The 15,246-nt window shown below is 46.1% G+C and overlaps 1 protein-coding gene across 1 annotated transcript in view; it reads right to left on the minus strand.

Moving 5' to 3' along the window:
- prop1 (PROP paired-like homeobox 1) overlaps positions 1–14,929 on the minus strand; it is a gene marked incomplete at both ends in the record, with an annotated part of 52,712 nt that extends 37,783 nt beyond the window's left edge. Inside the window, one exon of the mRNA XM_084321579.1 lies at positions 14,836–14,929. Coding sequence (XP_084177705.1) covers positions 14,836–14,929 — 94 coding nt within the window. The remainder of the gene's footprint in view (positions 1–14,835) is intronic.
- Positions 14,930–15,246: the final 317 nt, after the last annotated feature.

Genomic DNA, 15,246 nt, shown 5'->3' on the forward strand with positions numbered 1-15,246 from the left:
TTAGCGTGAATGGGTTCCTACCGGATGACGTGGAGGTGTGCTGGCTTATTCCCGTTGCATGGTGTCCTGTTTCCAATTTTTAAAGTTCCAAATCCATAGCGCTTGCGGCGGTCAAAAACCGTCTGGGCTGCATGCCTTACATTCCAGTGTCATGTTTTTTACTAGCGCACCAGTCCATTGATAAAGTGAGTTCACACACTAAGGTGCTGTAATCACCGGTTCAAAATGGGCTGGACCAGACACGCCTCCACGTTGTTGAAGCAACACACATCCAAGTCATAACAAATAAAAGATGTTATCAATCAAGTTCATTTCAAATAATTTTCCAAACAATATTGCTTCATATTTTTAACTAAATAAATAAATAAATATTAAGGACTGAATCTGGCTCCAACAAGGATACTGCGCTGCTCTGAATTTAGGGCTTAGTGTGGAATTTCTTCCGACGTTAACGTTAACACCGAAGCAGCTAGACGCTTGGAAATTGCTGCGTGTTGTGTGTAACGTCCCCGGTCATGTTCGCGTTGCACCAAACGTTCCATGTTCTCCCGAACACGGAATTTCAGTCCAGATTAGGGCAAATTCTGCAATATTCCACGTTTACAGTTGATTCCATTTGTATTGCTCAATTCCGCGATTCCGTCCGCGATTCCGTGAACGCGGATTTCATATGGCTCTAAGAGAGGGTCGCATCCTCCTGGTCATCATCACGGGACGTCCAACACTCCGGTCATCACTCCGAGACAGCCACTCACAGGGAGACAGGGAGACGGGACAGGCGTTAGACAGTTCGCATGATTGCGATGGGCGGACATAGCAATAGATACAAGTGGTAAGCATATATGTAAATAGACTTCACTTTGATTCACTTTGTAAATTCACTTTGACAGTTTTTTTTGTATTTTCTTCTGGGAGTAAACCCTCCTGTGTCTCGTTTCAGGCCTCCTTGTGTTTCCCAGACTGACGTCACATAAGGAGGACGTGTCCCTGGTTTGTAAAGAGCACATTTCACAGATGACCATGTAAAAAAAATAAGGGGAAAAAAAGGGGGATTACAGATGCAGCACTGAAAATTCAAACCACTTCTGCTGCTGGTCTGCTGCTCCTTTGCCACTCTAGAACTAGCACTCAGGTGTTATATTTCGGGGGATGGTGGCTAGCTCCCAAAGTGAACAAAGGGAGGGTACTTAACTTAAGTGCTGTGCCAGGGAGGGGGTCGGGCGCTACTGCCCTCAGACTCCCAAGATAATTTGTATATGGGCAGTCTGACTTGGGGTACTGCCCATATATTAGTGTTGCAATGCATGATAAGCATGATAACTCCATACAAACTCATACAAACTCATACAAGCATGAGAGATAATCATGAAGGACACACCACGAGGTGCAGCAGCAGCACAAGGCGTCCTGTCCCCCGTATAACACTGGGCCACCAGCAACTCGTCCGCTCAAATGTCCCCGAAAGCACTAGCGTAGATGGACAGTCTGCTTGTCAAATCAGCCCATGCACTAGAGGAGATGGGTACCCTGCTATCACCAAAAAAGGCATTAAATCAATAGTACAAACACCATGCCATCTCTCAGAATATACCAGTAATCTTAACCAGCCAATGGCATGGAAAAAACTATACAAGCCATACACCATCAAATATTTATGTTTATGTTTATTTAGGATCCCCATTAGCTTTTGCACTTGACAAAAGCTATTCTATTCTATTAAATATGCATACACCTGCTGTTAATCTCAAAGCTATCAAGGTCCAGCCAAAGCAGATCTCCTATCATGACATAGAACAAGTCCAACAAATAAAATTAGCCCTCCTAAATGAACAATAAAAAATGTTTAGTAAATGATCTGATTAAAGAAAATAACTTAGATCTGCTTAGTGGAGACATGGCTCAATAATGATACAGCTACATCAATAATGATAGAGACCTGCCCACCAGACTATAGTTTTCATCAAATACCCAGAAAAAACAGAAGAGGAGGAGGGGTCGCAGCAATTTTCTCTTCAAAGCTCTGTCTTGTTTAAAATCACAGAACAGGTGAGTTCATATCGATGGAATATCTTGCTATTGAACTCAAAACCGAATCTACTATAATCGTCACAATATACCGACTGCCTAGACACTCACTGTAACTGAGGGGTACAATTCCCTGACTGTATTGATAAGTATGGTATCATTAAACCACTACCGCTTTATGTACTTTAACTACTGGCCATACAGTACACGATATCTAAATATGATGAACACTTTCCCACAATGAAATCGGGTCCACACAAAGGTAATAATCAAATATTTAATATATAGCAAAAGGTACATATAACATTCACTATTACGTTTATGATTTGAATGCACTTGTAAGGCAAATGAGTACTCGTAGGCAAATCAACACTGAATGTCCAATCTCTGGTTACGCAGGAAGCAAGTATACAACCTGGCTCTTAGGGAATTATAACGATGGCACACTTAATGATTATAGCTGGATATACTGTAGGGGTCCTCCCGGTTGTAAGCCGGTAGGGGGGGTAGGAGAGCCGTCGGCAGTATCCCGTCTGGTCAACGATGTCTAGGGAGACTTCAGGTACAGAAGACAGTGCAGTAGAATCTTGATCCACAGATGAATACACCTTGGCTCTCTTGTAGGCTGTAGCTGTAGCTGTAGCTCCACAGTGAAGAAGAAGCGAGGCGACCTCAGTCTGGTCTGAGCGCCGTCTCACATTGACTCCTCTCGGGGTAAATCCAACACTCACCGGTGTTGGCGATTATCCGCTCCACAAATCAAAGTACCAAAGCAAATATATATTCCATGCCGCATAGGGCTCAGCAGTCGTTGGGTAGGTAATCCAATGTACAGGTCCACTCGGTCCTCGCCTAGAACTCCTCGGATGAAAGCACCACGTGTGGTCTGCCCAACCTGGTTAAGACTCTAGATAACACGAGGAAGCGATGGGGATGCTGCTCACTTTAGAACTCTAACCGCACGATGCACCATACATAATAGACTATTATTACTTAATAGAAATACGGTGCCAAACTCTGACAATTCAGCTATTAATTCGCACGAGGTCTCAATGCTATTCTAAGGCCAAACAGGCCATACTACACCGCACGCGGTATCGTGGGGTGAGGCTTCACGTTCTGTTACTTAGTTGGGTAGAAGGGTAAAGGACTAAGGGTCGTCTACATTTACTTGCGCCATATTTATATGCACGGTGAACAAATAGTGCCACTCTCTTTTCGGTAGCCGTATTCCTGCGCAGAGCCGGGGCTAGTAGGGACATGTTTCGTCGGTACCATTGAACTTGGCTCCAAGGGGCTTGTCTCCTGGCGCCAGGTCCTTGTCCAATAAGAGAATGAACTATTATGGCTATAGTAGACTAAAGGGATATTCCGTGTATATGTACAAGGAATATACAAGGGATATCAAACGATATACAAATACTATTCAATATATATCCATAAATAAATATATATATTCGGTTTAATCTGATCCTTCACAACAGCCGCCCCCTAATTAGTCCCACCTAATTAGCTAAGCAGAGACAGATTAACCGCACTGTCCACTACTCAATGTCCGCTGTAAGGGTCAGTCAATTCACAAAGTCATGGGGTCATGGTCGTCATCGATAGTATCGGGGAGCCTTGGCAGTTCTATCAGCCTCGCCACGGGTCGGGTGTAAGTCCGCCCTTGGACGAGCACTTCAGCTGCTCGGACCTTTCCATCGGCACCGGTGATCACTTTGCTTACGCGGCCAGCCGGCCACATAGCTCGGGGTAGTGACTGGTCGATAATCATGACGACTGTTCCTTCTGTCAAATTGTCTCTCTCTTTTACCCACTTCTGGCGGGTCTGTAGAGACGGTAGGTAGTGGAGTAGGAAGCTGTTCCAAAACTTGTCAGCCAGTACTTGACTGTACCTCCACATTCTTCGGCCGTTCGCTTCTTCAGGCCTGTACATTGTCTGGGGTAGCGCGGGGTCCAGCCGCCCCATCAAGAGTGTGTTGGGGGTGACTGGGTCGACATCTGCTACATCACTTGAGACGTAACCGAGGGGCTTTGAGTTCAATACTCCCTCGATCTCCGTGAGGACTGTCATTAGGACTTCTTCCGCCACGGTCTGGGCCCCAAGCACGGCGTACAGGGCTGTCTTTATGGAACGTACTTCTCGTTCCCAGGTTCCACCGAAGTGAGGTGCGTTCGGGGGATTAAACTGGAAGTCAATCTGGGATGGAGCGAGGTGGGTCTTAAGTTCTGGGCCCATAGCTTGGAAGCTCTCTCTCAGCTCTCTTTCTCCGCCTTTGAAGTTTGTCCCGTGATCAGACAACAATGTAGACGGTTTTCCTTTCCGTGATGTGAATCTTCGGAAGGCCATAAGGAATGAGTCTGTGCTCATGGTTGGGAGGAGTTCGATATGTATCGCTCTGGTGGTCATGCATTTGAATACAATACCCCACCGCTTCTCGGTTCCTCTTCCTCTCTTTATATACAGCGGGCCGAAACAGTCCATACCGGTGGAGTGAAAGGGCTTGTCGCCGATTCGGAGGCGACAGGGAGGTAGGTCAGCCATCCGGGGTATACTGGGCTGCGCGCGCCACTTACGGCAGTCTAGACAGGTTCGCTGGAAGCGCCGCACTGCTTCTCTCCCTTGCAGTATCCAATAACGACGTCTGATCTCCGCGAAGACTCTCTCTGCCCCGGCGTGATGCACATCCTCGTCGTATTTCTTTATGATCAGCTCTGTGACCTTGTGTCGGCTGTTCAAGACTATCGGGTACTTGACGTCATCCGGTAAGTCTGGGGCTCTCCGCAGACGACCACCCACTCTGATGAGACTATGGGCGTCACTCTCGGGTGCCAGGTGGAGCAGTCTGCTGTCTGATGGGACGGGCTTTGCTCCCTGTAGACAGGCTAGCTCATCGGGGAACGAGTCTCTCTGGGCTCGTTGTAGTAGAAGAAGTTCTGCTTCTTCGTAGTCAGCGGCTGAAATGTCAGTCGTGGGCTTGACCTCTGGGTGGTGCCACAGAAATTTCTTTAGCTGCGCACTCTGTAGGGTGAGGCAATCGTCTAGATCGGGGTCTGTGGGGACGAGTGTGTGTGTCAACCCACAGAACATAGGTTTCTTGTTCTCTGCCTCCTCTTTACTCGCCTCCCGTGGGGTGGGTGTAGGCCACTCTTCTTCGGGGAGCTTGAGAAACTCTGGTCCGTCACTGTAGAGGTTGCGACGGGTGAGGTCATCCAGGGACATTCCCCGGGTGATGACGTCAGCTGGGTTGTGTTTGGTGTCCACATACCTCCAGCTCGCTACTTCTGTTAACTCTTGAATCTCGGTGACTCTGACTCCCACGAAGACCTTGTATCTGCACGAATCAGACCGGATCCATGTGAGTACTGTCATGGAGTCTGACCACAAGATTGTTCTTTGCACCGGGATGGTGAGTTCACGTTGGATTAACGTGGCGAGCTGCGCTCCTGCTAGGGCTGCGCAGAGCTCTAGACGCGGGATAGATTGTTGCTTTCGTGGGGCTATTCTTGAGCGAGCCAGGATGAAAGCAGTATGTATTTCTCCTCCCTCCTCTCGGGCACGCAAGTAGGCCACCGAACCGTAGGCTACTTCGGAGGCATCGCTGAATACGTGCAGGTCGATCTTGCATGTCTCTGGCCTCACTGTGGGTGGGAAGTAGCTGCGGCGTATATTAACACCTGGGAGTGAGCGGAGTTCCGTCTCCCACTCTCTCCATGTGGATGCGAGGTGTTCGGGTATGGGATCGTCCCAGCCCTGGTCCTTGTCCCATAGCGCTCTTACAATCATCTTTGCCCTGGTGGTGTAAGGTAGAATACATCCCAACGGGTCATATTGTCTGGCGAGTGTTCGGTATACACTCCGTCTGGTGGTCGGTATTGCCGTCGACCTTCCCTGCTCCTTGGTCAGGGGTTTGTGTCTATAATGGAGCGAGTCTGTTTTGAAGCGCCAGACTAGTCCTAGTGTCATTTCTTGGGCTTCTCCTGGGATGGTCGCCATCCAGGTGTCGCTGCTCGCTGCCTTGTCCTCGGGGGAGAGGCTGCGCAGTACTTGCGGGTCGCTGCTGGCCCACTGCCTGAGATCAAAGCCGCCTTTGATCAGGGAGGCGCGGAGCTTGAGTAGGAGAGCCTCGGCTTCTTCTGGCGTCGAGACGCTTTGTAAACAGTTGTCCACGTAGAAACTATTTGTCACACTTTGTTGGACCTCTTCATCTGCTGCTGGGTCCTCTGCGACGTGTTTTTGTAGTGCAAACGTAGCACAGCATGGGCTGCATGTGGTTCCGAAAGGGAGGACTTCCCATTGATAGATGGCTGGGTGCTCATCTCCGATCCTCTCTCTCCATAGGAACCGCAGCAGGGGCTTGTCCTCCTCCACTAGTCTCACCTGCAGGAACATCCCTTTGATGTCGCCGCTGATAGCCACCTTGTCCTGGCGGAAGCGTAGTAGCACGCCTAGTAGAGAGGGGCCGAGTGTTGGGCCGGCCAAGAGTTCTTTATTCAGATTTTGTGATCCGATCTGGTAGCTGCAGTTAAACACAATGCGATCCTTGCCGTTGTGGTGGACCTTGTGGTGCGGCACGTACCATGATTCGGTCGTCTGATCGGCCTCTTTAATGTCAATTTTCTTTATGTGTCCCGCTGTGATTAGTTTGTTAATCTCAGCGCGGTACACAGCTTCTTGAGCGGGGTCTTTGGCTAGGCGCCGCTCTGTGTTCAATAGATACCGCTCCGTCGCCTCTTTTGTGGCGTGAAAGGTGGGCATTCCCTCTCGCCTCAGGAGTGGAGTTGCGTATCTCATCACTCCGTTGACGTTGACTCTCTTTGTCCCGTGCTCGAGGAGGGCTATAGCGTAGATATCTTCCTTAGAACGAATGTCTTTCTTTTCGTTCTTAAAGGGCATTGTCTCTAGTGTCCATAGCCTCTCGACATGCTGCAGGAGTGTGGTGTCTCCTTCTGTCGCTCTGGAGTGGAGGCAGCTAGTGGCTGCTGTTCGGTTAAGAGACTTGGCGAGGGGGCCTTGTAATGTCCATCCTAGGCGGGTCTCGACTGCTGCAGGGCAACCTCGGGGTCCTGTATGGACCCGGTCTATCGGGACTATGAGGTCTGCATGGTCGGAGCCTATCAGCAGGGTCGGGGTGGCACCGTCTATGAGCGGGATAGGGAGTTGACGCAGGTGCACATATTTATCCATCAGCTTGGCGATGGGGTAGGTGTACTGCGATAGTCCTATTTCTTGGCTGGTGAAAGCATTAGTAATCCTGTACCGTCTCTCTGGCTGCCCGCTTGCTGCGATAGTGAAGGAGACATTCTCGCCCTTTATCGTCTTTAGATCTCTTCTTATTGTCCGAATCGTCATCTGGTTCTCGCTCCCCCGCAGCCCCAGCTGGGCCGCAGCGGACGCGAGGAGAAGGGTCTTCTCTGACCCGTCGTCAAGGACGGCGTAAGTGTCCATGACCTTATCTTGGTAACTCAGTGTTACGCGGACCACCTTTAGGAGCACCTGGGCGCCGCTGCTGCTAGCGGGGTCAATGTACATAACGCTTGCCTTTGTGCTGCTGGATGGTGCAGGCTTTCTTTTGTTACTGTCGTGTAGGACATCTAGATGGGCTCCGTCACACCGACTACACCTCTTCTTGAGGCGGCACTCGGCTGCCATGTGACTGCGCGCACATCGGTAACAGCGCCTGTTGGACTTTATCCAGTGACTCACTTCTTCAGCGGTCATCTTCTTGAACTGGTCACATTGTGACAACCAGTGTTCCTTCTCGCAGTACGGGCACACCATCTTCCACTTCTCTTTCATCGAGGGGGTACTGTGGTTCTTGCTGCTCGGTACTGATTCTGATTGGTGCATGACAGTCACCGATCTTCGGCCATCGTTTGCTCTCCTAGGTCCCTCTCTGGAGCTTGGTGTGCTCCGCACGAACGTATCCAGCCGTAGGCTGCTGACTTCTCTCGCCAGGAAGTCGGCTAGGTCTAGGAGGGATGGCTCGGGACCGTTAGGATCACGGTGGTCTCTTTGCCGCCTGAAGCGCTCCTGTCGGGTGGGCGGCAGCTTCTCTAAAATCCTCTCGACGTTCGAGTTTGCGTATAGTTCGTGCATACCCTTTTCTCGTTGCGCCCCCAGCATCCCTACCAGGGATTGTACTTTGATAGACAGGTCGTCTAGTGAGCGATTGTCTGTTGCTGGGGGTAGGCGGTCAATATGCCTTATCTCTTGTATTACGTAATCCCATATACGTCCATATCTTTGGTCTAGTGCTGCTAGAGCCGCGGTGTATGGGGTAGTAGAGGTGGCATAGGCCAGCGCTATGTTGTGCGCTCTGGGCACTTTCAGGTGCTTCAATAGGATCGCATACTTGTGGCGTTCATCAGCTACATCCACCATCATTGTATCACATCCGTAGCTCCGTGTACTGTGCTCGGTTCTCATGGGTGAAGTCTGGAAACGTCGGTGTGCCAATGTATGACGCCGTGGATGGCTGGCACATCGGTGAGCGTTGGAAGAGAGGCCTCCTGGGCGAGTCTCCTCTTACGCCTCTCAGTGGGCTGGTACTGGCAGGGTACCATGGCCCGCTGGTCCAGGTGCTATTCCTCGGGACTGGTCGTGCGTCATGCTCACCCGTGAATCGAGTCGGGGGTCTGTAGCGCAGAGCCGCTGGGGTATAGCCTGGGCTGTACTGGACCTCCTGGTCCTGTGGAGTAATGTGCTGCTGTCGGGCTTGACTCTCCTCTTCTCCCTCTTCTTCCTCTGCCAGGTCTTCTAGATCCTGTAGTCGTCTATTTAGCCTCTCCGCGGTGTCCGCCGTTCCTTCCTTGTAGCTGGGTCTCACTTGGACCGGTCGGGGAAGGAGTTCGGAGGGGGGTGTGGGCTCTCTCTGGCGGTCGGGCTCAGGGTCGCTTAATCGGTTAGGGGAGGGTGCCCTTGACCCGTGTCTTGACGAGGCCCTGGAACCCCTTGTGGAGGGAGGGGGTGTTGCCCTGGTGATCAGCTGCTCCATTAGCTGCGCTTGTAGTCTGTCGCGCTCGGCTTCGCGCTTGGTGAGATCTGCTTCTCTTTGGGCACCGGCAGCGGCACGCTGGGTGTCGGCCCGGTCTCTTGCCATATTCTCTTCCGTCTGAAGGCGTCTCATCTCCAGATGTATGTGCTCTTCTTCGCTCCGTTGCTGTGCTTGGAGTCGATCGCGTTCACCCTGAAGTCGATCGCGTTCGGTAGAGGCTGCTAGGCTGGCGAAGAACGCCTGTGACAGCATCCTCTCCGCCTCGCTGGGGGAAGACGCTTGTTGAGGTGAGCCGCTCCTGGCGGTACCCGTTGGGGATGCGTTCCCCTGCGGGGAGTCCTGGAGCTCTATCTCCTCGGCGCTCTCCTCCTCTTGTTCCGTGCAGAGTTCCATCTCTGGAGGGTTGTCTTCCTCCCGGAGCTCTTGGGGGACTACTTCTTCGGTCTTGGCAGGGGGTAAAGTCGTGTCAGTTCCCTCCTGGTCCCCACCGTGAGCTTGGTCAGTTACATTAGAACCCACTAGGGCCTCTGTGGTCGGGGTATCCTGGTTGATAGGGTCGGACATAATTTTACTTTCTACTTTTACCGCGTTTACCGTTTGTAGAAGGCTAGGTAGTATACTGGCAGCGTAATCCTCTAAGTACTGAGGTGGCTGTCGTCTACGCTGCGGGCGTTCTACTTTAGGAGGACCGTTTCGTGGAGTGTTCATCATAGGCCATTTCAATATTAATACCACTATATTAATATTACACTAATTACCCTCCGGCTCGAAGGACCAATTGTAACTGAGGGGTACAATTCCCTGACTGTATTGATAAGTATGGTATCATTAAACCACTACTGCTTTATGTACTTTAACTACTGGCCATACAGTACACGATATCTAAATATGATGAACACTTTCCCACAATGAAATCGGGTCCACACAAAGGTAATAATCAAATATTTAATATATAGCAAAAGGTACATATAACATTCACTATTACGTTTATGATTTGAATGCACTTGTAAGGCAAATGAGTACTCGTAGGCAAATCAACACTGAATGTCCAATCTCTGGTTACGCAGGAAGCAAGTATACAACCTGGCTCTTAGGGAATTATAACGATGGCACACTTAATGATTATAGCTGGATATACTGTAGGGGTCCTCCCGGTTGTAAGCCGGTAGGGGGGGTAGGAGAGCCGTCGGCAGTATCCCGTCTGGTCAACGATGTCTAGGGAGACTTCAGGTACAGAAGACAGTGCAGTAGAATCTTGATCCACAGATGAATACACCTTGGCTCTCTTGTAGGCTGTAGCTGTAGCTGTAGCTCCACAGTGAAGAAGAAGCGAGGCGACCTCAGTCTGGTCTGAGCGCCGTCTCACATTGACTCCTCTCGGGGTAAATCCAACACTCACCGGTGTTGGCGATTATCCGCTCCACAAATCAAAGTACCAAAGCAAATATATATTCCATGCCGCATAGGGCTCAGCAGTCGTTGGGTAGGTAATCCAATGTACAGGTCCACTCGGTCCTCGCCTAGAACTCCTCGGATGAAAGCACCACGTGTGGTCTGCCCAACCTGGTTAAGACTCTAGATAACACGAGGAAGCGATGGGGATGCTGCTCACTTTAGAACTCTAACCGCACGATGCACCATACATAATAGACTATTATTACTTAATAGAAATACGGTGCCAAACTCTGACAATTCAGCTATTAATTCGCACGAGGTCTCAATGCTATTCTAAGGCCAAACAGGCCATACTACACCGCACGCGGTATCGTGGGGTGAGGCTTCACGTTCTGTTACTTAGTTGGGTAGAAGGGTAAAGGACTAAGGGTCGTCTACATTTACTTGCGCCATATTTATATGCACGGTGAACAAATAGTGCCACTCTCTTTTCGGTAGCCGTATTCCTGCGCAGAGCCGGGGCTAGTAGGGACATGTTTCGTCGGTACCATTGAACTTGGCTCCAAGGGGCTTGTCTCCTGGCGCCAGGTCCTTGTCCAATAAGAGAATGAACTATTATGGCTATAGTAGACTAAAGGGATATTCCGTGTATATGTACAAGGAATATACAAGGGATATCAAACGATATACAAATACTATTCAATATATATCCATAAATAAATATATATATTCGGTTTAATCTGATCCTTCACAACACTCACCAATATTTATACAAGAGTTCTCTGAACTGATTTCACTATGTGTTACCAGATATGATAAGGTGATCCTAAATGGAGACTTGAACATTCATTTTAATAAGAAAACAGACTCCAAAACTATAGAGCAAAACAAATCTACTGGATAGCTTTGATCTAACACAGCATATAACAAATATGCAACTCACCAGCTTGGAAATACATTAGACTTAGTCATAACAACAACTGGGCTAAGCATTAAAAATGTCTCAATGGCACCCAAGTGGCGACCCATGTAATGCGCTGCGTCGCGAAGCAGCCGACCCGGGTTCGATTCCCGGACCCGGCGTCCTTTGCCGAATGTCTTCCACCCGCTCTGTCTCCCGTTCTTCCTCTCTCTACCGGACTGCCCGGTAGTACAAACAAATAAAAATCTACCAAAAACATAATAAAAAAAATTATTAAAAAGAATGTCTCAATAACTGAATTACCTCTCTCCGACCATCACTGTATATTCTTTGATGCTCAAATAACCCTTAATAAAACGAAAAAATAAATCATAGTTCAAAAGAGGCTCCTAAACGACAAGGCTGAATCAAAGTTCATTCATCTTATCAGACTACACGAACCACACAATCATGACAGCTCTTTAAATGAAATGGTAGAAAATCTCAATGATGCACTGTCATCTGTATTAAATTCTGTCGCCCCACTAAAAACGAAAAAGAAGAAAACCAGAGCAGCTGAGCGAAAATGGAGAAAAACAAAAAGCACTATCTACTATGATATATACAAAGATGCTTTAACTGCCTATAATAAAACCGTCCGCTTAGCAAGGAAAGACTACTTCTCTAAAATCATTACAGAAAACGCTGGAAACTCCAGAATCCTTTTTTCCACTATTACTGTAATCTACTACTCAACACTGCCCCTACACCTCCTCAGTCAGTGTGAAGAACTTGCACTATTCTTTAACAACAAAATAACCTTGATCAGGGCGAGCATTACTCATGATGGAAATAAAGCTGATTACGGCAATGTAACCATGAGAAGATTCACATGCATCACATTAGATGAACTCTGCAAAACTGTCTCAGAATGTAACTCCTCCACCTCAGACATCGATCCTATACCTACAGCGTTCTTCAAACGGGTTTTAATAGTGTCTCAAGCCTTGTGCTAGATATCATCAACACTTCCCTTTGAACTGGTATTTTCCCAGATGCCATTAAAACAGCAGTTGTAAAGCCATTACTAAAAAAACCTAACTTGGATAGTAATGTACTGGTAAACTATCATACTTGAGTAAAGTACTTGAAAAGATAGTTTCAGGTCAAATTAATTCCTTTCTTGAAGAAAACAACATCTTAGAAGAATTTCAATCGGGATTCAGAAAATATCATAGCACTGAAACTGCCCTCACCAAAATAATCAGTGACCTCAGACTAAACTCTGACAAGAATAAGGTCTCCATCCTTATCCTGCTAGATCTCAGTGCAGCATTCGATACAATCGATCACGATATTCTAATCAATCATCTTGAAAACCTTGTCGGTTTCTCAGACTATGTGCTAAGCAGGTTTAAAACATACATCAAAGGGAGGAAATTCTATGTTAAACTAGGAGGCCACATGTCTGAGATATATGACAACAACTATGGAGTTGCACAAGGGAGTTGCTTAGGTCCTTTACTCTTCAACCTTTACAATGTTACCGCTGGGTGATATCATCAGAGAACATAATATAAGTTTCCATAGCTATGCGGATGATACACAACTGTACATATCTGCTGAACCAAATGATACAGCTATTAACTCCATCACAGACTGCTTATTGGCAATAAATAAATGGATGAGTAAGAACTTCCTGAAACTAAATGAGAACAAAACAGAAATTCTAATTATTGGCCCCAAAACAAAAAAAGAAACGTTAATAAAGAACCTGGGAGGACTAACCCCTTGGATAAAATCTGAAGTCACAAGTCTCGGGGTTATCATAGATTCAGAACTGAACTTCAATTCTCATATTAACAAAGTGACCAAAACATCGTTCTTCCATCTCAGAAATATAGCAAAAGTACCACCATTTATTAATCAAAATGATGCTGAGAAGCTAATTCATGCATTCATATCTAGCCGGTTAGACTACTGTAATGCACTTTTCACAGGTCTCCCTAAGAAAACCACAGAGAGGCTTCAGCTAATCCAAAACTCTGCAGCCCGACTGCTAACTAGAACCAAAAGGAGAGAGCACATTAGTCCAGTCTTAGCTGCTCTACACTGGCTTCCTGTAACATTTAGAATTGACTTCAAGGTCCTTCTCCTTACATACAAAGCTCTAAATGGACAGGGACCTAGCTACATCGCCAACACTCTAATAAATTACAGGCCACTGTGATCATCAGCTTCTGGACTACAGAGGCTGCCAGAAACAGTCAAAAGAGGATCGGTAATGCAGCCTTTATCAACTATGCCCCAAAACTATGGAACAAACTACCCCAAAACATCAGGGAAGCCACTAGACATCTTCAAAAGACAGCTTAAAACTAGGGATGTCCGATATTATCGGCCAATATTGGCATTAAAATGTAATATCGGAAATGATTGGTATCGGTTTAAATTTTTTATTTATTTTTTAACATTTATTTAACCTTTATTTACCCAGGCAAGCAAGTAAGAACAAATTCTTATTTTATTTATTGTCAAAAGTATGCATAATGTTGTGTTAATTCCATGACAAGAGATATGTAATGTTAATTACCTGAAATTATTCCGTTTTTTTGGGGGGGGGGAAACCCCGCATATATCGGTATCGGTTGATATCGGTATCGGAAATTAAGAGTTGGACAATATCGGTATATCGGATATCGGTAAAAAAGCCAATATCGAACATCCCTACTTAAAACCTATCTCTTTGCTCAGGCATTTAAATGAAACATCAGGGATATCCTTACACAAATTGTACTTTACCTGCACTATTCTTACCCTACCTACTTTTATACACTTCCTATCAAATTCATGTGTCGGTTCTATGCAAATTTTATCTCACTACCTCCTATGCACTGTAATTTTAAGAGCACTGCTCTGTTGTAATTAAAAATTTAACTATTTTATCACACTTTTTACTTCTTACTAATGCACTGCTCTGTTGTATGTTAAATACCCTGTTGTATGTCCGTTCTATTTAATAATTTTTTGCCTATTTTTTAACTGAATCAAACCGCACTTTTTTTTTTTACTCTATTTTTATTATTTGTATTACTGAATGAAACTGTAAACAGAAAGGCCTATTGGGATGCTAGATCCTAATGTGAAACACTGATTTACCTTACGTTGCTACCTCTCTATCTTTTTTATGCTCGCTTATGCCTGTATTTCTTACTGTTGTGAAGCACTTTGAACTGCAACTTCTGTATGAAAAGTGCTATACAAATAAAGTTATTATTATTATTATTATTATTATTATTATTATTATTATTATTATTATTATTATTATTATTATTATTATTATTATTATTATTATTATTATTATTATTATTATTATTATTATTATTATTATTATTATTATTATTATTATTATTATTATTATTATTATTATTATTATTATTATTATTATTATTATTATTATTATTATTATTATAACATCTTCATACTAAATTGAAATCCACCATACAGACTCACCTGCACTGGAGCTGACGGTGGCCATGTCGGAATACATCTCTCTGCACTCCTGATGGCTCTTCACAGTGTCGCTTGTTGCCTTCGCCTGGGCCATGTTTTCAGGTCTACTCACTGATGGGATGAGCTGGACTGCTAGACCCCGGGGGAAACAGGCAGTTTTTCCTATCAGCTAACTGTGACCTCACAAGTCAAGTTTCTCAAGTTTCTTTATTAGTTGTCATACAGAAGTACAGAATACTTTTATACAAAATGCTTCTTTCTGTTTTGCTCCAGAGATTGTGCTAGATAAAAATAGATAAGTATAAAATAAGTATAGTAAGTATAAAATAGAAGTCAAGTACGTAGACAAAAGTGTTCAATATATACATATACAATGTACAATGTAGAGTAGAAAAGTAACTGAGTTACAAT

This window comes from Notolepis coatsorum, assembly GCF_963971535.1.
Source record: "Notolepis coatsorum genome assembly, chromosome: 9".
Classification (NCBI taxonomy): Eukaryota; Metazoa; Chordata; class Actinopteri; order Aulopiformes; family Paralepididae; genus Notolepis; species Notolepis coatsorum.